The sequence below is a fragment of the Prunus mume genome, linkage group LG1, assembly GCF_029339155.1.
Source record: "Prunus mume cultivar Tortuosa linkage group LG1, ASM2933915v1, whole genome shotgun sequence".
NCBI classification, from domain to species: domain Eukaryota; kingdom Viridiplantae; phylum Streptophyta; class Magnoliopsida; order Rosales; family Rosaceae; genus Prunus; species Prunus mume.
The window spans coordinates 3059477-3084720 of NC_142698.1; the positions used below are offsets into that span (position 1 = coordinate 3059477).

Genomic DNA, 25244 nt, shown 5'->3' on the forward strand with positions numbered 1-25244 from the left:
TGAATTTTAATTACTGAAATTATGTGCTTGAATTTTAAGTAGCAAAGCACATTCCCAAAAATCGAAAGGCAAACCCATTCAAACATCATACAAATCAAGCGGGATAATACCCAAAACCATTCAAGAAATCGAAACCAAGAGGGCTGTGTTTATAAATTAAATTTTGTTTTTGTTTTATGGTTTAGAAAATATTTGGATTTTTTGGGTTCTGTTTGGTTGGCAAGAAAATTTCAACAGGAAGTTGAGATTTTGGAGGTGGATTTCGTTGGGGAAGGAGTGGTTTTGAGGATTTTTAGGCTGCGAAGCTGGGTAGATGGAAGGGAGGAGCTGGTGGGGAGGGGTTGGGGCAGTGATGACTACCCTAAGTGGGTTGGTTGGGGGAGGGAGTCAGGTACAGAGAAAGAAAGAGGGGGAGAGAAGAGAGAAGGGAAGAGAGAAGTAATGTAATTTTATATTTTTTTTTTCAAATAAAATATTTTATTATATTTTTCACATGTGACACTTACATGGCATATATTTTAACAAAAGAATGGACCCTTTTTGAGTCACATCAGCATTTTTAATAGAATTTTTGACAGAGTTAACAGTGAGAGGCAAAGTGAGCCACAAAATCTTGGTCAATGGGGTAATCTAGGTCACTTTAACTTTCAGAAGGTAAAGTGAAATTTGACTGTAGTTTCAAGAGGCACTACAATAAATAAGCCTAAAAAAATTCAAATATCATATTGGGTTAGGAATTGAAAACACAAGGAGCCCTATTTCATTGTTTCTCTTGTCAAAGGGCCTTTTTTTTTTTCAAAAAGTGAAGCCTCGGTTAGGAATTGTAAAGTCACGATGGTCACTTTTCAATCCGTAAGGATATTGGGGATTTAAGTAGTCTAAAAGATATTTTGGGAATTAGACTACAGAGAAGCACAATGTCCTGCCCTCAATCTAGAATGCAAAAACAAAAAAACATATTAGATATCCATCTTTACTTGTTTATTTTGCTATAATTTTTCAAGTACATAGACAGAATTTCTAAGGGGAGTAAAAACACGCATCTTTCTTTACACTCTTATCGGTATTTAACAACGTATAGTGAAATCTACTGAACGCGATCATGGGAAAGGGATTTAATAAACCCGTCTAAACTGATGACGTTCTTTCTCTTTAAAAACTGGGAGTACCAGTGAGCAGAGAGTTTGGGTTGTCTTCTTAAATCGGGGTCATCCAAATCGATGTAGTAGAGGCCGTAGCTCGATTCATAGCCGTCCAACAGCTCAAGGGAATCCAAGAAGGACCATATAAAATAGCCTCTGACGTTTGATCCATTCCTTCCAAAGTAAATATTTCACAGCATCCATTAGTAATTTAAAAACAGGTATTATGCATCTCATAAACACCTTTATTTGGGCATGGCCAGTTAGCCTTTACAAAATGGAGAGAACATGATAAATCATATAACCCTCGGCTTAAATTATAATCGACAGAAAATAGGTATACCTTACAGCTTCAAGCAAAGTTTTGATGTGTCCGTCCAAATATTTCACCCTTGGCCAATCCTCTAATGATGAATTGCGTCGAGTTCGTTGACCTAAAATATATTGGATATGCCAGATTTTTTCATTAAATTTCACCATTCTGAAGAGTTTATTTGTTTTTATCTTTTTGCTGCGTTATGTTTTCTCACATTATATATGTCTTCATATAAATGCACTCTAGCAGTACTTTTATTAAAATTCACTATTTAGGGGAGAGAGAGAGAGAGAGAGAGAGACCATTTTCATGGATATATATTGGAGGATTTCCATAGTTTTGCTTGACATATTCCAGCAGTCGTTGCAGGCCCCAGGGAGTTATTGGAAACTGAAATCAAAGAAACCGATCGGTATTAAGGCTCTGAAATTAACCTCATGAGCAGTGAATTGATTACGTTCAAGCTTCTACCTCAAATGTTGTATCATTTTGTAGACCTGCACGGGAAATTAAAGAAAGTTTGAAAGCTATCACTTGAACAATGCACAAATATTCCTTGCGCATGCATGAGCAATGAACAAAAAGAAAAAAATGAACGATGCACAAACAACCATCACAAACACAAAAAATGAACATTGTGATTTCGAAATATCTTCTTGCCTATGCAGTGTCTGCTTGAAATGCTGAGTTTTCTAGGGTTTGCGTTGTACTTTTATTTTTAGTAAAAAAGGAAAAGGAAAAGAAAAAGAAAAAGAAAAAGAAAAAGGCATCAGCATGGTACAGAAAATTTACAAATTTGAACAGAAAAAGGCATCTGTATACATACTACATCAGTTTTCTCCCTGCACAACATGCATCCTTTAAAGAAAGGACATCCCTGTAAAATATTTCTAACATAATATCTCTTTATTTTTTCTATCAACGCTATTGGCACATTGTAGGGGATAAGGTGTCACGCAAGTGCTTGCAGATATTGAATGGAGAAAGCAGTGTCCAAGAATTTAATCACACTCTAATCTCCTTAATTCCTAAGGTGCAGACACCCTCCAGAGTGACTGAATTTAGACCAAAAAGCCTATGTACAGCGATTTACAAAATTATTGCAGAGGCTTTTGCAAAGAGACTCAAGTATTTATTCAGTTATCTAAGAGTCGCAAAGTGCTTTTGTACCCCCAACGTCTAATTCTTGATAATGTGATGGCAGCCTTTGGGACAATTCATTTTCTGAAAGGTTTAAAGAAGGGGCAACAAACAAAGATGGCCATTAAACTTGACATGGCTAAGGCCTATGATTGAGTAGAGTGGTCTTTTTTGCAAGCAATGATTTTGAGATTGGGTTTTGATTCAGAGTGGGTAAAACGGATAATGGACTGCTTAACAATAGTCACTTTTTCGATGCTTTGGGAAGGTAATCCATTCGGGCATGTTATTCCTCAGAGAGGGTTAAGACAAGGGTGCCCCCTTTCACCATACCTATTTTTAATGTGTGCTGAAGGCTTTTCAAGGATGTTGCAGGATGCTGAAAGGATAGGGAGTCTGCGTGGGATTCAAATTGCTAATGGAGCTCCATCGGTTTGTCATTTATTCTTTACAGATGACAGCATTCTCTATTTGGATGCAACTAAAGAGTCATGTGAAACAGTGAATAATATATTTCAAGTGTATGAGGAGACTTCTGGGTAGAAGATCAACTTCACAAAGTCGGCTTTAACTTTGAGCCCAAATGCTACTGCTGTTGAAAAACAAATAGTATTGGATTTGTTGGAAATTCCGTTGGTGTCTTGCCATGAAAAATATTTAGGTTTGCCTATCGTGACCGGCAAGGGAAGAAAACAGATTTTCGAGATTGTCAAAGATCGAATCAGAAAACGAATTAGTCGGTGGAAGGAAAAGTTCTTTTCTAGAGCTGGTAAAGAGATCCTGATTAAAGTTGTGTTGCAGGCTATGCCCACCTACTTGATGAGCTGCTTTCGGATGCCTAAGGGTATGTGTAAGGAGCTTCATGGCATGATGGCTAAATTCTGGTGGTCTAAGAGTAAGAATATGTGAGGTATTCATTGGATTAAGTGGGAAACATTATGTGTGAGCAAGCAGATTGGAGGATTGGGATTCAGAGACCTTGGGGCTTTTAATCAAGCTCACCTTGCAAAACAAAGTTGGATATTATTTTTTAATTGTAATTCCTTCACAACGAGAATTTTTAAGGCTTGATATTTTCCGCATTGTAATTTTCTAGATGTTGGTTGGGGGTATTGACCCTCACTTATTAGGAGTTCGTTGATCTGGGGTAAGGATTTGTTGAAGGCGAGTTTGCGGTGGAGAGTGGGAAATGGTGATGATATACAGGTTTACCAGGATCGTTAGGTGCCTTTACCAATGAATTTCAAGATCATCTCAACGCCGCAATTTGATGCTTCTATGAAAGTATGTGAGCTATTTACTACAGCAAGACAATGGGATGAGGAGTTACTAAAAGCTAATTTTTGGGAACAAGAAGCAGAGGCTATCCTCCAAATTCCTTTGGCTTCAAATAATAGAAAGGATAAATTAATTTGGCACTATGATCGAAGCGGTAAATACTTAGTCAGAAGTGGTTATATGGTTGCATGCATGAAGAAGCAGCGGGAAAATGGCATGGAAGGGTCCTCGGTACAAGATAAAAAATTGTTATGGAAAAAATTGTGGAGTTTGCAGTTGCCTAATAAGATCAAATTCTTTCTATGGAGATGTATATGGGGGTTTTTGTGTAGCAGACAAAATCTTTACCATGGGAAGATCTTGAATTCTCCTAGTGTCAAATGTGCTTGGTTGATTATGGTACAAACAGTAGTTCCTCAAGTTGCCAATCAGAGGTACCATCGTACCAATTGGCAGGGGAAAATGATCCTGGCACAAGTCGTGTGCGAGCCCCTACATTATAGGCACGGAGCTGCCGATCGGTAGGGTTGACATCATGCACGAGTAGTGCGTGAGTCCTCTACCTGATCGGCACAGAGCCTGTCGATCGGTAGGGTTGACGTCATGCATGAGTCGTGCCCGAGTGTTGCCATGTGTGTATTGGTCTAAGTAGTGGGAGTCGAACAGGCTTCGTTGGTGTGGAAATCGAGATGTTAGTGCGGGTGGTTGAGATGCAATAATGGCGACGGTTCGTAAGTTGAGGCGTCGGTATGGCTGGCACCTATAAAATGGCTTCAAGGGGAAGAAGGAGTACTTAGCATTTGAGAGTCGTTTAGAGAGAATAGGAATAGGCAATTTTGAGTGAGGAAAGGCGAGGTGATTTCCTGCGAATTCTACGATGGCAATAACAAGGTATTTTCGTTTTGCTGCCCTCTTTTTTAATTGAAATGCACTTTTTAGGTGAAGTTTTGCATGAACCTTTGAAATTATGCATGAACATTTGAAGATCGTCCTTAGAGTAAAATCCTAGGCATTCCAACTGTTAGGTATTTTGCTTTGAGCTTTGGCATATCGTTTAATATCGTTCATTTATGTTTGTAGATGTCTGATAGTTCTGATAAAGAAGTGAACATTCCTCAAGCCTTTGGTGGGGAAGAAACGAAAAGTGAGGGGCGTACCATTTCTGAAGGTGCTAGTAATGCAAGCATCGAATCTGAAGTTATTGTGGAGGGTTTGGTAGAAGATGGTAGGGTGGTGGTGGATAGGGTTAGGGTAGAAAAACAATCGGTAAGCTATGGGGGTGAAGCTTATAAGGAGATGCAAAGGAATTATGTTACACTACAGGCGATGGCCAATTGAGTTCTTGAAATGCCTCATACACCTGAAGTGGGGTCAAGCAACTAGGCGGGGCCATCTGGGTCTAGTAATGTGGTGGTAGTTTCTGCGCTAGCTAAAGTGGATGTTCCAGTAGGGGTTCCACTACCGAAGAGAAACAAGATGAACTTATATGAGTTGGAAGAGCTCAAAACAGAGTATAGGATCCCTTCTTCAATGGGGTAGGAGCTACCAGCTTCGACAGATGTAGTGAGGTATCCTCTTGAGGGTTTTGTTATGATTTTCTCAGCAATGTACAAATATAGGATCAGGTTGTTGTTACATCCCTGGGTGCAGATGATGTTGGCAAAGTTGGGTTATGTGCCAAGGCAATATAACCCCAAACATGTATTCCGTCTCCACACAAGGGCAATTTTGAATGGGTTCAGGCTAACTGTTGAAAGGCGAAAGAAAGAGGTTACTTTATAGGGTGCATGCTTTCGTCTCAGAAGTCATGGAGGAATTGGTTGTTCCTTGCCTTCAACGATTAGGAGTCCTTTATAAAAGGAAGACCATTAACACACGTGCCTACCCATTTCCAATCTGTAGGTTCTAATTTTGTTGCTTGCATGTGCTTGTATGAATTGCCATGCTGCCGATTGGTATAAGTGATGATGGGCTAGTTTCAGTAGCCTTAGATAAAAAGAAAAAGGGCTTAGAGGCTGCCATAAAAGATGTCATAGGTAACGAGCCAGGGCTGCCTTCGTTCGACTTGGAGCCCCTTCCCCCTCTCTCTCGCGGAAACTTCCACTCGACATGGAGGATTTGTTCTCTAAAGATGCCGAAGATATTTACTTTGCCGCGGTTCGGCGGCAGAAGAAGAAGGTGTCGTTGGCCATGCATCGTCAGTGCCCCCGTAAACGCCTTCCTCATTGGGGTGAAGATTGATGTTGGGGAGCTGGCTCATACTAAAGCTACCACTTCTCAAATCGTGTGCGAAGACAGTCTTGTCTTCGCCAACGTAAGCACCGAAACTATTTGTTATTGTTTGCTAACAACAATTGTTTTCGACAACTTTCTGTGATCTGCAGGCTTTTGGGGTAATGTATTTGACCCTAGCTAGGCGAGATAAGGAGGTGGCGATGGCAAGGCGTCGACGGAGGTAGTGAAGGCTGATGTTACCGAAGCCCAAGGCTCAATTCGTGAGAAAAGAACGCCTTGCAGCTAAAGACCAATAGGTTTGAAAGGGAGTTCAAGGAGACGAAAAATCTAGGGGTGGCAGAGGAGGCTGTGGCCGAAGCCAACGAAAGTGGAGGAGGTCACTGCTACTCATACCGAGGTAGTGAAGAAGCAATTTGATTGGGATAAGCTTGTGGCGAGGTTCAATCCTACAATAGAGATAAACTTTGACGCCAGCAGCGTTCCTCCTCCCATCCCTCTTGGCAAGGAATGGATGTTTGCTTCCCCATCATTTGCCGATACAGGTATTTCGCCCAATCATGAAGCTGATGCTGGTGTCGAAGGTAGAGGTGGTGGCGAGACCAAACACATCGAGCAGATTGCTGAAGAGGTCCGGGGCATGGATGCCGAAGCCTAAGGGCTTGTATGTTTTGTTTGTGTATGTAACATGTAATTTATTTAAACAATTTGAGAGTGTCGATAATACTCATTTTTTTATGGATATGTTGCCCTGCCATAAGGCGGGGTTATTTTGGTATAAATTGTCGTATAGTTTAACAAATGTCTTGTTTAAATGATAATCGTATGTGTGTGTCGAAGGCAATTGTATAAGTCGAAATGAGTCAAGGTCAGGCGGTTCATTAAGTAGATGCCAAAAAGCATAAGTATATAAGAAGTTTGCGTAAAACATAAGTGTCAAAGGTAAGATCTTTGGAGTATTTATTGGTAATAATACTTAAGGTAATCAGCATTCCATGGGTGAGGTAGGGGCTTACCGTTGGAACCACGAAGCTGGTAAGTGCCGGGGTGGCATACATTAATGAGTTCATAGGGTTCTTCCCAAATTGGGCCAAAGGTACCTTCAGCAGAGTTCTTAGTTGCCCATGAAACCTTGCATATGACCCAGGTTGAAAGGCAACTGCTTTTCATTGGCTTCATATGCTGATGTTCGATAGAAACCTGGCTGATTTTTACTGGGACCACCGCATTAGTGCCAAAGGAAAGAGAGAATGGTGTTTCTCCAGTAGAAGTGTGAAAAGTTATTCAGTACGACCATAAGACCTCTAGGAGCAGTTTAGGCCAACCACCTTTGACTTTGTCAAGCTTTGTCTTCAAAGTCTTCTTGATGATCTTGTTAATTGCTTCGACCTGGCCATTAGATTGGGGATGGGTAGGAGAGGCGAAGCAAAGGCTGATCTTGAGATTTGAGCAGAAGTTGGCATTATCGAATTGCTTACCGTTGTCAGTGAAGATTGCCTAGGGTATACCAAAGCGACAGACGATATTTTGCCAAACGAAGTTTTCAACAGAGGCTGTGCTAGTAGCTAGGGCTTGACTTCACCCACTTGGTAAAATAGTCCACAGCAACAATGACGTACTTGACCTGGCCTTTTCCCTCTAGCATAAGTCCAATGAGGTCGAGTCCCGACTGTGTGAATGGTCATGTCATTGGTGTTAACGATTCAGCAAGGAGCTAAGGGATGGCAAACCTTTGGCATTTGTCACATTTCTGGGTGAAGACTTGGGCATCAATATGGACGATAGGTCAAAAATATCTCTGCCTACTGACCTTGTGAGTGAGAGATCGGGCACCAAAATAGTTGCTACAAATGCCCTTATGGATCTCCCAAAGGACATAGTTGTCTTCTTCTAGCGTGAGGCACCGAAGGTAGAAGAGGCTGAAACTGCACTTGTATAAGGCGCCATTAATGATTAGGTATCGAGCTGAAAGATATCGAATGCGATGTGCTTCAGCAAAGTCGCAGGCAATGTTTGATTCGGTAGGAATTGGAATATGGGATCCATTTATGTTGCACTGTGGTTAATGGTGCAGATGGCAACCGTTTATGTGCTGGGTGCCTCTATGAATTCAATGTGGATCTTACAAACGAGGCTTTGGTCCATGGACGAAGCCAACCTTGCCAAGACATCAACGTGGTTGTTCTCATAGTGTGGGATTTGACTGATGCGATAAGCGTTGAAGGTTTACAGCAACTGGTGGCCATACTGGAGGTATGTTGTCATTAAGGTGCCTTTGGCAAGAAAGTCACGATTGACTTGATGAATAACCAGCTGAGAGTCGTTGAATATCTGAAACTATCTAGCTCTCATGTCTTTGGCTAGCTAAAGACCGCCTAATAGTGCTCATATTCTGCCACGTTGTTGGTGGTCTGAAAGTTGAAGGGTGTATTCCAAAACCTCCTTATTTGGAGAAGTGAGGACTAAGCCAACCTCACAAGCTTGGGAGTTAGAAGATCCATCGACATGAAGAGTCCATAATGGCTCACTGAGGTCAAAGTTTCTTGCAGCAACAAGATGGACGAGATTCGGGGTTAGGGTAGGTTCGGCAATATTAGTGGTTGTCTTGGACAAAGAAAATCACTATATAATATACACATATATAAGCAAAAACTTACGCATAATCTTTGCTGCTAAGTCTGCATTAAAGTCTCTCTTTTCCGTCTTCAAGATGCTAGAGTAGTCCTTGGCGTACAATATGTTATAATAATTAATTCCCAGGAAGTCACATGAACCCTTCACAATTTGGGACTCCAAACTAGTAAAGGCAGGAAGTCTAGAGCCTGCGTTCTTTTTCATTACATCAGGGTAATCTCCAAACACCAAGGGATTCAAAATCCTACAACACAAAACAGATACATGAGAATTACACTTTGGATGATATCGCATTTGAAAACAACTAATAAATTATCAATATTCATTGAGGGACCCCTTAAATAAGCTTATTTAAGGGACATCCTTGCAGGGCCCATTCCGTATTGTATTTTACTCATCCAAACCGTCTATTTTCTAGATATTCATTCAAATATCTCTACAAGAAAATCACTTGAATCGAATATCATTTAACCATTCAATTAAATTATTGAAATTCAAGTACTTTATTGAATCAACGTGTTCATTGATTTTGTTAGTCTCGATTAAATGACTTAATGATTTTCAATTTGCATGATTTTTTGCAAGGATGATCTTTGAATGAATATGTGAAAAATAGATGGTTTGGATCGTTGAAAAAAAAATTTGTATGCGACCCTAAAGGGTGTCTCTCAAATAATTTTATTTGAGGGATCTCTCAATAAAAAAGGACTGTATATATATAGAGTCCTGCACAGTTAACAATATTTGAGGAACACCGTGTTAGGCCCCATTTCACATTATATTTCAAACAAGCATGTATGTAGATTAGAAGATAACTCTTACATAGAGAGAGAGAGAGAGAGAGAGAGAGAGAGAGAGAGAGAGAGAGAGAGGTGGAATTCCACAATTCCACTTTTTATGTAAGTTTCAGACTCTTACCAACCAGAATAAAAGTCGAAGGCTCTTTGGGCCGCAAGTTTATCTTCAATGGTTTTTGTTAGAGGAACAAACCAATAGGCAAATACATTGATTCCTACAAATCCACGTTGCTTGTCCTGCATCCCAAAAATTTCATTACATTGATCAAACTTTATTTTTTTGTGAGAAGTCTTCTTTTATTAGGAGCCTTAATGTTACTAGTAGTCTTTGTTTTATTGGGTCTGGTATCTTTCAGTTTCTTTATCTTTTAGTTTATGCTAGTCTGTATTGTTTGCTTTTTGAATGGTCTTATCTTTTTCACTACATAGTATAAGTAGGAGGGCAACAATCTATTGCAGAGTTTTCTCTTCTTATATATGTTTTTTAGGACCTTTTCTATTGAGAGGGGCAATAGCATACTTAACTCACACACACTACAAGGATGCTAGAACTCGAACCCAGGACCTTCTGGGAGGAGCATTTGCTCCAAATCACTACAATAGTGGGTTCTTTGCTTCTTTTATATGTTTCTAACTGAAAGGAAACTATTGTAGATAAATTATGATGTAGAGTAGGGGTACAAAAAGAATTGCTAAAATAGTTGTGAAGTCTTCTCTACTATTTGTCTCTTGATATTCCCATTTACCCTCAATTTGGTTTTGTTTTTTTGGCTTCTAACTATAGTCTTACTTGTAAAGGTTTGATGTTCTTAAAATAAAATCGAAAGGCCTAAGTGACAGTAGCGGTGAAACTTTTGTACAACCATTGGATTTCAGGACATAAAACATTTGAGGATTGTATTCTCACTATCACAAAGATAAAAGGTCTTATAATTACCTGGTACTTTTTCTTGTACAATCTAGCTGCCGATGCATGAGATAGCAATAGATGATGAGCTACAATGTATGGCTCTACTGAAGAGTTACCCCTAGAACAATTCACACCAAATGGAGCTGAACACCGTTGTGGCGGAAGAATTCCAATATCATAACCCCCAAGTGAAAAAACATTAGGTTCATTCATGGTAGTCCAATACAGAACTCTGTCGCCAAAATTTTTGAAGCATACATCTGCATATGCTGTGAAGTCTTTTCTGCAGCCATAAAATTGTTTAATCACAATCGTTTTGTTTCGTCTTGATGCATTAAATTTACAAACAAAGGGTAAGAAACTATACACAATCTCTCGACCAACCCATCCTCCATACTCATCTTCAAGTGCTTGTGGGAGATCACTGTGGTGTAAAGTAACATGTGGCTGAATTCCTGCTTGAAATAAAGAATACTTAGATCAGTGCTTTGGAAGTGGCATTTTTATTTTTAAATCCCAAGGAAATTGTAAAATTAATGTAGATAGTAACCATTGCTGATTAGTTCATCAATAAGATTGTTATAATATTGTAGACCCTTCGGATTGACAGGTCCTTTCCCATCTGAAAGAAAAATAAAATTTAATACTTCAGCGCGACAATAATAAAGAACCATAAGAACCGGAAATCGCTTCTTGTATGTTTAAAATGAGTATCAATTGGATGATCATACTTGGGATAAGTCTTGACCATGAGATTGAAAATCTATATGCCTCTAAACCAGTATCCGCCATTAGTTTGACATCTTCCTGCAATTGTTTGAAAGAACTCGATCATGTGATGTGTATTAGTTAGCATCAATGCCTTTTTGATTAGCTGTTTTGGTAATGAATCTTGTGATTGCATAATTGTAACACATATAGGATGATATGGTTTCGTGCAAAAAGAAAAGAAAAAAAACAATTGACTAGTAAATGAAAGGATTGCCTACAAAAACTAAATTCAATTTCATTAGTTATATACCTTGTATTTGTGATACTCATCACAAGCTACATCTCCAGTGGCTCCATCAAAATTCCCTGAAAATTTCAGTTAAGAAATGTCACTTGGCTTGCAAACTGAGAAAATTACATACGAGCTAAAAAGCTAGCTAACCAGCACGAGCAAATGTGTCGAAGATGCTTGGGGTCCTCCCATCTTCGTCTGCAGCACCTTCCACCTTTTTTCATGTAGATTTTTGAACCAACCCAACCCCATTACTTGATCAGCTTCTTCACTTGATCTCGTTTCAATTGATAAAAATAAAATAAAAAATTAAAGGAAATTAAGAAAATTCACCTGATAAGCAGAGGAGGAAGCACCAAAAACAAAGCCCGGTGGGAAGTCATCTCTGCTGAAGTCATCTGTGCCTGAAGAAAGATTTATGAGAAGAAAACACAGCAGAAGTGAAACTTTCAACATTAATTCCAACTGCCAAACCCACTGCTTATTGCTTAAGCCAAGTTCAACTTATTAGTAGGATATGGAAAATCTTTTGAGAAAATTGTAAGGCAAACTTACACTCAGAAAAAGATATTTGAGTGGCCACTTCTCCTTTACCTCTATCCTTACTTCAGTTGACCATAACGTTCCACGTCGGTCATAACGCTCCACGTCGATATTCCAGTAAACTCTAAATCTTCTTTTTGTGTTTTTTATTTCTTGGAATGTCACGAGACTCCAATTTTTTATTTTTTTTTTCTCCCAAATATACAAATTCCGAATTCTAGAATTTGTTGGCTTTTTAAGTTGAACTAACTACATTGTTTGGGTTTTATAGAAATTATTTAATGACAAATGAGACAAATTGTTCCCGTTGGTGGAAGTTTGAAAGTAAATTATCCTACATCGGAGGAAACAAATAGTTTTATGCTTTATAAGTGTGATACTTTTACACCAATTAAAAAAGATTGGTAGGCTGATGGGCTTGATAGTAAAGGCTATACATAGTTGACTTAATTAATAATATTTAATTAATTAAGTCTTGGGCCTTGAGCTCTCTGGAAAAACTACTAGACACTTAGTCTGAAAATATTTTTTGGGTTTCTTATAGCAGAAGTTAAATTCAAACCAGAGGTCTTATCCTTTTGTTGGAATTTGAACAAGTATAAGATATACAAGAGCTAAAAATAAGATGGCACCTATTGCAAGAGCCAAAAATAAGATATACAATGGCACATCAAGGCATATGAGGCGAAGACATAACACTATTAAGCAATTCCTCAAAAATGGAATAATCTCATTAGATTATGCAAAGTCAAAGGAAAACATAACTGATCATTTGACAAAAGGCCTATCTAGAGAGAAAATTAAATATGCATCGAGGGAATGGGTTTAATGTCAATTTCACAATGAGCTAAATTGATGGAACCCCAACCTAGCTTATTGGAGATCCCATGGTGTAGGTTCAATAGGCAAACTGGTTGGCAACGGCTCAAGGTATGAACACATTATTTACTCATTCTTATGACCAAAGTGTGTTGTCTACAGAAGTTTATAGGGTATGTTTCATACAAACATTTAATAACGTTAATATTTTGATATTCAAAAGACGTATGGCAGAATACTTTTAATTAACGTTACCTATATAGGAGTAAATGTGGGGTTGCATTTATGAGAATTACATGACTACATTCTCTAAAGCTCCTATTAAACCGGGATTTGTTCAGGACCAAAATCAGTACAACCGCATGAACTTAAGTGAGTGTGTATAGATTTAATGCATGTGTGGCGTTTTGTCTCGGTTTACTACACAACAATGAATAGTTCAAGGTTATGAATTCCACTTATTCATTAAGTAGATCTGATACGTCTACACTAGGGAAAGTTCAAGTCCAAAAGACACTTATCCTGATGTGTATTTTATTTAATTTGTTATCCAGTTTTTGAGTCTGCGTATATTTTTAAAAATTTGCATTTCAAATGTGGCAGAAGTTAAATTCAAACTAGAAGTCTTATCCTTTAGTTTGAATTTGAACGTGTATAATTGATACTAATTGCTATTTTGAAGAGGTGCAATTATGTTATAAAACCACAAGTGAGAATATATTAAACAAAGCAATTAACACTACTACAAAAATGGAAATAGATGACGGGGAAACACCGCCGTCTTTATGCTTTGAAAACGTTGTTTTATCGACCGCCATTTGAACGTCAAAACTACAATGGTTTTTCACCATCGTCTTTAATCTTTAAAGATGATGATTTTTTATATATAAAAAGGTCGTTGATAGATGTAAAGACAATGGTGTTTGTAATAGAACTGTCGTTAATTATTAGTAAAGACGACGGGTTTTAGAAGGAACCGTTATAATTTTTGCTAGCACTAGCTCCTTTTAAAACACAACGATTTTAGATGGAACCGTCGTGGTTTTTCGTGGTTTATAAAAACATGACGCTTATTAGTTTTACCGTTGTCAAATAGGCATTGTGGTTTCCATTTTTGTAGTAGTGCAAGTTGGGACTGATCATCATTTCGAATTCAAACCAACATAGAGTGCAGGAAGGGAAAATAAACAAAGGATTTTTCAGGAGTTGTCGACTGAAAATTAAAGAGTGAAAGAAAGAAGGTTGTTGAGAAACATGATACCATGTTGATAAAGTTGAAATCTGTTTGAGAGATTGAGCGTGTCTACTGTTTTCACCCTCGATTTTCTAATAACATAGTGTCACTTGATGGCATAGTGACAACAAGACAGTAGCTTGACCTACTAGGGAATAACCTCTCATCAACCCTTGCTGAAATTAAGCAAGCAAAAAATTCTAATCTCAAATTTCAGATAAGATTTTCACCTTCTAAAATTGCGCCACATGTCCCATGTCAAATAAGATTTTTGAATATTTATTAAAAAATTATAATATCAGATTTCAGATAAGATTTTCACCCTCTAAAATTGATCCACGTGTCATCTCTATCTTCTAAATTCCTCTATAAAACTACACCATCAACTCATACCTCTCACACCATATCTTCTCTATTCTTTCATTTCTCAGATTTTACAAAACACATTATACTCTTAATGTCTAACCTGAGGAGGGTGTTGGAGAGGCAAGAGCGAGAAGAGGAAGAAATCAGGCACAAACGTGTTGAAGAAGACCGTGAGTTAGATGAAGTGGAGGAAGAAATGGTTGTAACGGTGTGTATGCTCAATGAATCAAGGCAACACCATCGTCATCTTGCTCCAAACATGGACAGACATAGGCACTCTCGGGGTAAGAATCTCTTGGAAGATTATTTTATCACAAATTCGTTATTTCATGTTTCTCATTTTTGAGAGAGATATAGGATGCTGCCTAATTTGTTCCAAAAAATCATACATGATATTTGCAATTACGACACATATTTCGTTCAGAAGTATGATGTTGTTGGGGGTTTGGGTCTTCTTCCTGAGCAAAAACTTACATCTACTTTGCAGATGCTTGCGTATGGGGCATTTGCAGAGCAGGTGGATGAGATTGCTAGGATGGGGAAATCAACTATCCTAGAGTGCTTGGTTAGATTCTGTGATGCAATAGAAAATCCCTACAGTAGGGAGTACCTCCGCAAACCTATGACTAGGGACCTCTGAAGGCTTGTACAAAGAGCTGAGGCTCGAGGTTTTCCAGGCATGATTGGAAGTATCGACTGCATGCACTGGCAGTGGAAGAATTGACCAACTGCTTGGTAAGGAGATTATGGGAATAGAAAGGACCAAAAAAGTATAATTCTAGAGGCCGTAGCTTCATTCGACACTTGGGTTTGACATTCCTTCTTCGGAGTTATCGGATCTCAGAATGACCTCAATGTGCTTGGTTAATTCCCGGGTATTCAACGATATCTTGAGAGGTCATTCCCCCCACGTCACATACCGAATCAACAATACCATCTGTTAGAGTGCATACTACCTCGCCGACGGAATTTATCCGAGGTGGACGACATTCATGAAAACAATTCTGAATCCCTAATCCGAGGAGGAAAAAAGCTTTGCTGCCTTTCAAGAAGGTTATAGGAAAGACGTGGAAATGTGTTTTGGTTTCTTGCAAGATCGTTAGGCAATTATTAGGGGTGCTGGTCAGATGCTTGATGAGGAGGTGCTGCAGAGCATTATGATGACTTGCATAATCCTCCATAACATGATTGTAGAGGATGAGTATGATGATGATGCTCCAGAGGTGTTCGAACCCGATCCTATGAATACGACATTGACAAGAATTTATGAAAGGCCGACGAGAGCAAATGGACAACCAATGGAGCACGAACTTTAATTTGGGATGGTCGATACAACAACCCCATGATTGACCGTTATCAGGAAATGCAATCTTCGTATGTTCACGAGAAACGTTAAGTTGACTTGATCGAGCACTTATGGGAGATAGAAATCACAGTGGATGAAGTTAAGTTTAATGCTTTATTTGGAATTATGTTTTGTTTTGTGTGTGGTTTGATTAGAATTATGCTTTGTTTTGTATGTGGTTTGTAATGAATTAAGGTTTGTTTTTAATTAAGCTTTGTTTTGTGTGTGGTTTGTAGTGAATTAAGGTTTGTTTTTAATTATGCGATGTTTTGATGTATGAAATATTTTTCATAAATAGCTATATTATTTAATGCTTTCTTTATTGAATAAAAAGGAAACAATACAACAAATTAATACATATTGAATAAAAGGGAAACAATACAACAAATTAATACATATGGCAACTCTTTCAATACAACTTAATGGTTTTGCTCATTTAACCAATCCGTGTTGCTAGGTCCATCGTCATGCAAAAGCTTTCTTCTCATAACATTCCTTCGTTTTAGCTTCCAATAAGACTTTGTTTCAGGAGACATAGGGCTCGTATCCATGGCCATGATTTTCATCTCTCTGTCCTCCATGTCTTGTTCTTGTGTCTGCTGCCTTTGAATTGCAAATGCTTCATGTCATGCCTTGTCCACTTCTTCTCTTTTCAAGTCTTTCTCAATTCTCAGTGCGCCGTTCCTAGCAATTTGCTCCAAAAATTGTTCACATTCATTGTTCGAAGTGCTCCCTCTCTTGGCCTTTGCCACCTTTCTCCCAATATGAAACGACCTGATCCAATTTCCACTTTGAAATCTAGGTCGAAACCTGTTTAAAACTGACACTGGTGACAGTGGGTCAAAATGACCAAAATGACCAAAACGCTAACACAAACTCGGGGCCCTAATTGTGGCTGCGCCGTAATGAGGCTGATTACGTACCCTTCTGAGGATCAAGCCACACGTAGTTCTCTCCTCTGTTCTTGACCGCAACAGGTTCGTTATTTTGTAATCGTTTACTTAACCGTAGAACCTATTCTAGGGCTGACATTTCTGGAGTATCCGGGACTCCGTTTTACGATCCGTCAAATACTATACGATCCTGGAAATACCTAGATTAACATACTTGGACCTAACAACGATCCAACGGCTCAAACCTGCTGAACCCGGAACTCACATACTAGGCGAGATCCGTTCGGGTTCAAACGGTAACCGAAATAATATCCGCGAATTCCTACGCGCTCATGACGACCCAAAGATCACTCTGGGACTGAATGGGGTCTCGACCAATCTGCCCACGCATCGCCACACGCGCCGGCAGCGCGTGGGTGTCCTAAGCGATAACGCCTCGCCAAAAAACTCAACAACTAGGCTCAAGACTCCTATTTTAGGTATAACACCCTATTTGGAGCCACTTTTGTTCTGGGACTTACCCCAAAAAAGTGGCCGGAAGCAGCTGAAATCGCGATCTCAAAATCGGCCGAACCCTAGGTTCGAAATTAACCCTCTCACGCTAGAAATTCCTCAAATCCTACTCAACCATCAGGTAGATCATGAAAAATAGCTAGAAATTCATACCTCACACGACCGGATTGGTGGCCGGAGGAGGGAGAAATCGCTGGCCAAAGTTCTATCAAAAACCGGTCGGAAATCATGGTTTTTCCAACGGTTCGAGGCGGCAGGCGGCGGGAAGGTGACCGGGCTAGGTCGGCGGAGTGATGCCGGTGGTCTGGGTCCGGTCCGATGGGTCGGGGTGGCCTGTGGCGGTGGCTGGGAGGAGAGGACCAATCGGACAGAACAGGGGGAGGAGGAGATCGCAACGGGAGAGAGAGAAACTGAGGGTTTTTAAGAAAAATCCTGATTTCCCAAAATTACCATTTTGCCCTTGAGCGTATTTTGACCGTAATTTCTTCGTTATAATTCCGATTCAAGTCTAATACGTGTCTACGGACTCGTTTCGTCGCGCTCTACGCAACGGTGTGAGTGAAACGGTCAAATTCTTTCTCGGTCAAAAAGTCAACATTTTCCTCAATAAAATATTCTAAGGGCATTTTAGTCTTTTCCTCTAATAAATTAATAGTTAAATATTAATTTTAGGTTTGGGTTGTTACACAATAGGTCTCGGCTTATGTTGGATTGGTGAGTCTCGATCCATTGAGGAGTCCAATGGCGAATCAATTGCCGATGAATCGTAGAGCGGCGTCTCATTCTAGACTACCGTTGGACCAATGAAAATAATTTTGAATCTCGGACAATTTTTCACAACATCCCAACATTGGTGATTCATGAAACTCTTTTTGCCTTGGCCCATGACACCGAACCACATTTGTGCTTGTATAATCTATTAAAAAAAAATGGAAATGCAAGAAAATAGAAACAAATTGGAAATGGAAAAGGAAAAAAAAAAGCAAGAAAATATAAACAAATTAGAAATGCAAAAAAATATAAACAAATTGGTAATGCAAGAAAAAAAAAAGTTACATTAAATTGAATAAAATGGCATTTATTAATATTTTACCTCTTCGGCAAGATTATGACCGCTTCGAATGTTGTCCATCGCTTTTGCCAACGCATCTCTCCATTTCCCTAACTCTTTATTCAAAATTTTCCACATACTACCCAAGGCCATTTCCGTCCGAGGCGATCTTATTGCCCGTGACTGGGCGATGACCAACTTTCACCCAACACTCACACAACACAAAATCTTCATGAGTTGTCCACGCGCCTCCTACTTCACTGGAAGATGCCATTTGTTTTTTTGATACAAACGGAAAGTAGTAGAAAAATGTGAGTGGAAAGTAAAAAATATTGACAGGAGAAGAGTTTGTATGAAGATTTGGTGTGGAAAGTGAATAAAATTGTTAGGTATTTATAGGGAAAAAATCCATAATTTTTTGCCAAAAAAAATCACAACTGTCGGATTTCGGAAAAAAAAAATAGATTGGAGTGTCCAGGAAGTGCCACGTGGCTTCTTCCCATTGGTGGTTGTTAGCACTGGCGGCAATCGTGATGTCAACGACTGAAATCAAATTTTTTTCTGTTGGCGAGTGAATTTCACATGCCAACGGTATAAAAATTAATTTCGTGACGCGCGACGTCACGACTAACATCAGCGCCTTCGGGCAAGAGCCCACCAGATTTCCCGTGGGCTTGCCCGGTTGGTGGGTCCCATGCCTTGCTTGGGCTGAACTTCGTGCACTGGAGTTGGTTTCGGGCCTCTAGCTCCTTTTGGCTGATTCGGGCCGCTACGCTGAAGGTGCTCTTAAAGCCATGAAATTGGCCCAAAGTCAATTTTTACGCAAACATAAACATAAACACTATATTAAAGTCACACTCATTCTTGGGAAGAAAAAAAAAAAAAAAGTCATACTCATTTGGTGTTTGCTTGATTGAATTCTTGGGTTTTAGCTTGCTTAAATTTTTTTTGTTGCTGCAAAGCATTCATTTTTGTCATCATAATCATAGACATGCAATATAATCATAGAACTAAACTTTTGGGTTTTAGATTTTGGCTTGTCAACAAACACATGGATAACAAACTATAACTACGGGCCTATTTGGATGAGGGATTTGGTCAAGAGATTTGGGTTTTCATGGGATTTAAAAATTCTTATGAACCAATTACCTTGTTTGGAAGAGCCACTAGGAGGATTCAGAAATCCCCTTAGGATTTGAAGGAGGGATTTTGTAAAGCCCAAATCCCCCCTTGAAGTAACAAGTATAGGTCTTGTTTTGGATTGGCACGACATATTTTTGAAACTGTGACTATAATGCGTGTAGCAAATATTAAAAGACAATACAACATTTTCAGTATTTAAAACTGTGACTATAATGCGTGGTGTAAAAGTACCAAATTTGACAACATATCAAATGAAATCCAACTAGAATCTAGAAGCTAAAACACAATGAAGGTACTAAACAACTTTAAAAGGAGAAATTATATATAATTTTAAAAGGCTAGAAAAATTTACACTAGTTGAATATATGAATAAAATACAAATTTTTATTATTATTGAGTTATATACAATTATTCTCTTATCCAGCACATTATTATTGTGCGGATGCCATTGTAAACAGGGAGAAAAGCAAGGAGGGGTAGTAAAAAATACATGGCGTCCGTACAATAATAACGTCTGACGTCCGCATAAGAATTTCTGGAGACGTATATATATATACACATATATATGCTCTGCTAGGGCCTTTTGGTTTGTAAATTGTTTTCTTGTATTGGGCTGTGTCCCTTTTCTTTAGTTCATGTACTATTCGTTTACCCAAAGAAAAAAAAATCTGTTCACTTTAGGGGAAAGGAAAAGTGGAGATTCATCAATCTATCAGAACAAGTATAATGTACAATCTCACTACTCACAAAACAAGTATAACTATAATGCGTCATCATCTTTTCGTATACCAAATCCCTAGAAAGCACATTTGTTCTACACACACACACATATATTTATGTATATTTGTAAGAAAGTTGCTTCTGCAAATGAGGAAAATAAAACTCATTCCAATTTTGTGTTTCAATTTGTTATCCTGTGAGGATGGTTCAAATGCTTGGCCCCATGATGCTCTGGTTTATGTGGTTGAGTTCGTAATGTGTTCTTTGGGTGGAGGCGTTCCAATGAGGCTAGAACATCAATCATGAGTGGCCTGTACTTTGGGTCTGTATGAAGGCACTGTAAAGTAAGTTCAGCTGCAGTTTGTGCTGCTTTCTTGGGGTATTGACCTCCCAACCTTGTGTCCATGATTCTTAAGACTCGTTTTGTATCACTTAAGAATGGCTTTGCCCAATCCACCAATGTTTCCTCAACACTCCCAGCCCTCTCATCATCCATTGCTCGTCTTCCTGTTAGTAGCTCTAACAACACAACCCCGAAGCTATACACATCACTCTTTGGTGTCAAGTGACCTGCAGCTCGTTAAAACAAAGAGGAACGACAATTTCATTCAGTAAATACATTATGATTTCCATAACAAACAAAAAATTGTATTAAGTGGATAAAACTTATGTAGTTTAAGTTTTCAGTCTTCAGGTACCATTTCATTTCTTTTGTTTCTCCTTCTTATGAGCATCTTTATAATCTCTCTTTAAGTTCACCAGCATTTCTTTATGTTTGTTCTCGTTTTTATGTAATCCGGTTTAGTAATTATGAAGTAAAACATCAAGCCTTTCCTTTTTCTTTTTTGTTAAAATCCAGAAAGTTTTTAATCATCATTTCATTTGTCGTGAGTCTATTGGTACACAAGTTAAATCGCAGTTCCTCAAGAATTTTGATGTCAGTGAATAAGAAATCCAACATGCAATGTATGATTGATATCATTTCCTAGTAGTTTTCTCATCCTATGAAAATTAATAACTCAATTGTTCTATGTGGTTGAGGGCGTCTTCTATTCTTTTTGTAGCTCAATTTTATTTGCTGGTTCTCTCTTTTCCAGGATTATCGGTGAAAATATTATGGATGCAGTTGAAAAATAACACTAACCTGTAGCAACATATTCTGGTGCAGCATAGCCTCGAGTTCCGACCACCCTGGTTGAAACATGAGTGTTGTCTCCAGTAGGACCATCTCTTGCTAACCCAAAATCCGAAAGCCTAGCATTGAAATCCTGCATACATCACATGAAAACTCTCTCAGGCTTGTGATTACAATTCAGCAATCGTTCACAAACTGGAGCTTTTGATGTCTAAGCATACCGAATCAAGTAGAACGTTTGAAGCTTTCAAGTCACGATAGATAACATTAGCATTTAAACTATGTAGGAAGGACAACCCCCTTGCCACATCAATTGCAATATTCATCCGCACAGCCCAACTGATGGGTTGAACACCTTCTGCAGAAGAATAAACAAAAACAAGGTAACGATTTGGTACTTTACTAGCGAAAAACAATGTTTATTTGACGACAGCTTCCTATTTTGCGGTTGATGCAATATAGTCTTCTGCTGATGGATCAAAGAGTAGCAGAAGGGATCACTGTTCTAAAATTAGAAAGAAAGTCTAAACAGAGGAACAGAAACGTGCAATTATCTCCACCATTCTAAATGCTAAGAACACATCAATGCATTTGCCACATAGGTCCCTTGGCTAAATGGATCCTTATATAGCTTTCAAACTGGGATCATTTACCAGGAATAGTTATGAAAGCAGTAATAATCGAGAATGCCAAAATATCTTTCGGATTTCTGTTGAGCAAATTTTATGGTGCCCAAACTGGTCAAGATATGTTCTTCATTTCTATCTTCATAAAAAATGAAGAAAATGGTGTCTGTTTCTCTTAACTGTGGCTACCAATATTTTTGGTCCACAAACCTGTTCAAGTTCTAGCCGGATTACGGGTCATGGTTAAAGGAAAGACAGCAGGTCATCTCATCAGCCTAGAAGTCTCTACAAAAATTTCATCAAAGAACATAAATTTGTTCAAATTCGGCTACTTCTTTACAAAGGATGCTACCCAACTGTATGCAAGAAAATCTATCTACTTGTTATTAAAAACTTAAAAATTAACTGGAGGGATATTAATGGGGATTGAGCAAAGGTTGTTAGTAAAAATCTGAAACAGAATAACATAAGCTCATAATTATTAGTGAAAGACCATTTCACAAAGTGCAGAGTAGAATTCGGCAAGTGCAGGTTATCTTAAGATCAAGTATTAGGCAAGAATGAACTGAAAAAATTATAGGTATCAAGTTCATAAGTATGAGCTCGCTAGCAGCTACTGTCTACTGAGATTGATCCAGAATCAACAGTCCTTGGCGTTAAATTATTGTATCCATTTGTTTGACAAGAGTATTTAGCCAGGAAGACATCAATCTATATGTAAAATTACCAAGTAACAAACTTATAGGTGAATTGGTGAGAAGCAATAGCACATAACAATTCAAAAAAATACGACGAAAGGGTATGTACTTGTACTCACTTCTAAACAAATGATTCTCCAAGCTTCCCTTAGGCATGAACTCGTAAACTAGAAGTCTATTGTCAGATTCTGAGCAATACCCTATGAGTTTCACAAGATTTCCATGGTGAAGCTGACCAAGATAGTTAACTTCTGCCTGAAAAATTGAAAAGTGATACAAATTCAGATTCAGAAAAGCAAGGTTAAAATGGAAAGTAAAACGGTCCAGATTCGACATACGAGCCACTCCTTGTGGCCTTGAAAGCTTTCTCGCTTGAGTCTCTTGATAGCCACCACTAACCCTGTTCCAGGTTTAGTGGGAGCAAAGGTGTTTGCATCAATCCATCCTTTGAAAACCCACCCAAACCCTCCCTCTCCGAGCAGACTCTCTGACCGGAAGTTCTTAGTAGCATTCTTGAGATCACTGAAACTGAAGGACTTGAGGCTGCTAGGGACAGATGTATCAGCCTTGGCCACTATTAAAGCTTTGTTCAAACCTCCTGATGGTGTTTCTTGGATGGAGGAGGTTGTATCCAGCTGTCCCTTGCCATTAGACTTTGTACTTCCTAAAAGATGAAAGAGGTAAGCAGCTACAAAGATTGACCTTCAAATTACTATGCAGAAAAATACTGGTCATAAAACTATGTTAATGGAAAACCATAGAAATATGAAACGAAGCATGTATGTGTTTCATTTATTTTCACGTTGCAGCAATGCTTGAACAAAAAATATGCAGTAAACGAAAACGAGAAGGCACTAGAACATAATATGCAGAATAAGTTACAAATAAAATCAACTAAACTCTAGTGATAAAATGGTCTCGGATACTAAGAACATCAATTTAGAATAAGATCAGCACGCACTAGAAAAAACAGAGATGAAACTTAATTCGTTGATAGATTCAGAAGCAGATCATCTTCATATATCAAAACTAAAGAAGATACAAAAACTCTGACAGTCCATTTCTTTTCGTTGATGGAAGTCATATTGGAGGAGGAAGGAATCGAACACACCGCCTCGCGTGCTTGAATGATTAATCTTAACCAATTCAGCTACAAGACCGATGCAACAGTGTTCCTTGGACAGTCAGATTATTGATGGATTTATGTTTCTTAAAAAAACCAGAGAGGGAACCACAGTTAAACACACACACAAAAACCTACAAATTCATAGTATTTAATTTATCTGATTTAAAATAGAATAACATGAAGTGAAACCCACCATGAAGGAGTGTAAACAGGACAAAAATAATTAAAAACAAAATTCAAGACCAAAATGAAAGAAGCTGCAGATTAATACCAGAGAAGTTGATGGAAGAAGCATGAGCACACTTGGCAGATTTTCTGCAGCAGTTTCCCATCATGAAGGAGGAGACTGTTTGTGCCTCAGAACTCAGAACCAAACCTCAATGGTTGACTGGACATGGCATGCCCATATATTTGAAACATTTGGCAAATTCATCAAACAAATTTGGAAACCCACTTTGTACACGATTAATTGGTGACTGTGGCAGTAGGTACGGAAGGCCAAGGAAAACAGAGAAATGTGAAAGCAAGAGAGAGAAGAGTCCATTGACATTTGACGGGAAGCAGCTGCTCAAAGCTTTTGGTCAATGGAAGAAACCAGCCGCTGTACGCACGAAAAGTTCTTGCATTGAAAAGTATTACAATATTCATACTATTTTGGTGTCCAACTTTAAAGAAATTTTTTTTGGCCCCACTCTGATATTAATACGGTTTTGACTCAGTGGCCACCTGTCTCTATTGAATTTCTGTATCGTTGAAATTTCTGACCGGAAGAGTTTCATGTCAAATTGCTAACTTGGTGTTTTTTTTTTTTTTTTTTTCAGTTTTATTATTATGTACGGGTCAAGCGCACGGCCCCAATCAGAGCAAGTGACGACATCCGCTGGATCGCAAAGTTTGATTTTTTCTTCATTCTAAAATTTATTTTGGGCCTACCAAATGTTTTCTAGACCCAACAGATATCTTAAATATCAGTTGTCCATTTTACTCTAATATAAAATTATCATTCATCTTCCCTTGAAAAAAGAAAATGATCTTCGCTTGTTTCCACGGTCTCGTCACTTATTTTCTTGTTAGTCTCTTTACTTCGGTCCTTAGGCTTGATTTTGGGTTGCCGTGCTTCTTGTAGAAACCCCTTTTTTTTTTTTTTTTTTAAATGTTAAATATTAATTTTTTTATAGAAAAAATTAGATTTTAGTGAAAAGAATCCTTACTAATGAGGATTTGATACATAGAGTACTTATGTTTGAGTTTTGATACATAAGAATCAAATTTTGTTTTGGATTTGCCACAAAGAGGCCCAGACTCGTTGGCCCAACTTGAATTAATCACTAAAAAAACAATTGTACCTTTTTTTTCTTTAAAAGTCTGGCCCAACTTTAAAACTTGCAAAGTAAATGTCCCTTTTAACCCCGTGTGTTTAAAGTATGCTCGATTTGAAATTTGGCTTTCTGATTCGGTTGCTCTTTTACGTGGTGGAGCTCTAGTTCTTCAGTTGCGATTGGAGCTCTGATCTTCTGTTTCGATTTCATTCACTTTTTTTCATTTTTCTCTTTGATTTTGATCATGTTTTGTGGTATGAT

General features: G+C 38.4%; 2 protein-coding genes across 4 annotated transcripts; both read right to left on the reverse strand.

Moving 5' to 3' along the window:
* Positions 1–938: 938 nt before the first annotated feature.
* On the reverse strand, positions 939–12000 carry LOC103330636 (beta-glucosidase 11-like). 3 transcript variants are annotated; one of them, XM_089044035.1, is made up of 14 exons: positions 11931–11984; positions 11786–11856; positions 11603–11666; positions 11471–11526; positions 11181–11256; positions 11000–11071; positions 10817–10904; positions 10477–10732; positions 9661–9776; positions 8766–8986; positions 1930–1955; positions 1761–1848; positions 1486–1576; positions 939–1316 (listed from the first exon to the last, which is right to left on the reverse strand). In XM_089044035.1, exons 5-14 carry the CDS (start codon positions 11239–11241, stop codon positions 1088–1090), a joined length of 1248 nt encoding a protein of 415 aa, XP_088900161.1. In that variant the 5' UTR covers positions 11242–11256; positions 11471–11526; positions 11603–11666; positions 11786–11856; positions 11931–11984; the 3' UTR covers positions 939–1087. The 3 variants fall into 3 exon arrangements, with proteins under 3 accessions (XP_088900161.1, XP_088900160.1, XP_088900162.1); XM_089044034.1 differs by having other exon boundaries at positions 11786–12000; XM_089044036.1 differs by lacking the exons at positions 11603–11666; positions 11931–11984 and having other exon boundaries at positions 11786–11926.
* Positions 12001–20035: 8035 nt separating this feature from the next.
* On the reverse strand, positions 20036–24141 carry LOC103330647 (putative serine/threonine-protein kinase PBL3). The gene is made up of 6 exons (XM_008233252.3): positions 23936–24141; positions 22877–23202; positions 22658–22793; positions 21436–21572; positions 21224–21347; positions 20036–20649 (listed from the first exon to the last, which is right to left on the reverse strand). Exons 1-6 carry the CDS (start codon positions 23997–23999, stop codon positions 20261–20263), a joined length of 1176 nt encoding a protein of 391 aa, XP_008231474.2. The 5' UTR covers positions 24000–24141; the 3' UTR covers positions 20036–20260.
* Between the last annotated feature and the right edge of the window lie 1103 nt (positions 24142–25244).

Coding starts and splice junctions, on each gene's coding strand:
- LOC103330647 (XM_008233252.3), bottom strand. CDS start 23,999: ATGATGGGAAACTGCTGCAGAAAATCTGCCAAGTGTGCTCATGCTTCT. Junction 21,573..22,657: donor GGAGAATCATTTGTTTAGAA/GTGAGTACAAGT, acceptor ATTCTTCTGCAG/AAGGTGTTCAACCCATCAGT. Junction 21,348..21,435: donor CAAACGTTCTACTTGATTCG/GTATGCTTAGAC, acceptor TGATGTATGCAG/GATTTCAATGCTAGGCTTTC.
- LOC103330636 (XM_089044034.1), bottom strand. CDS start 11,908: ATGTTGAAAGTTTCACTTCTGCTGTGTTTTCTTCTCATAAATCTTTCT. Junction 9,777..10,476: donor TGTACAAGAAAAAGTACCAG/GTAATTATAAGA, acceptor TTTGGGATGCAG/GACAAGCAACGTGGATTTGT. Junction 1,849..1,929: donor AAAATGATACAACATTTGAG/GTAGAAGCTTGA, acceptor CTTTGATTTCAG/TTTCCAATAACTCCCTGGGG.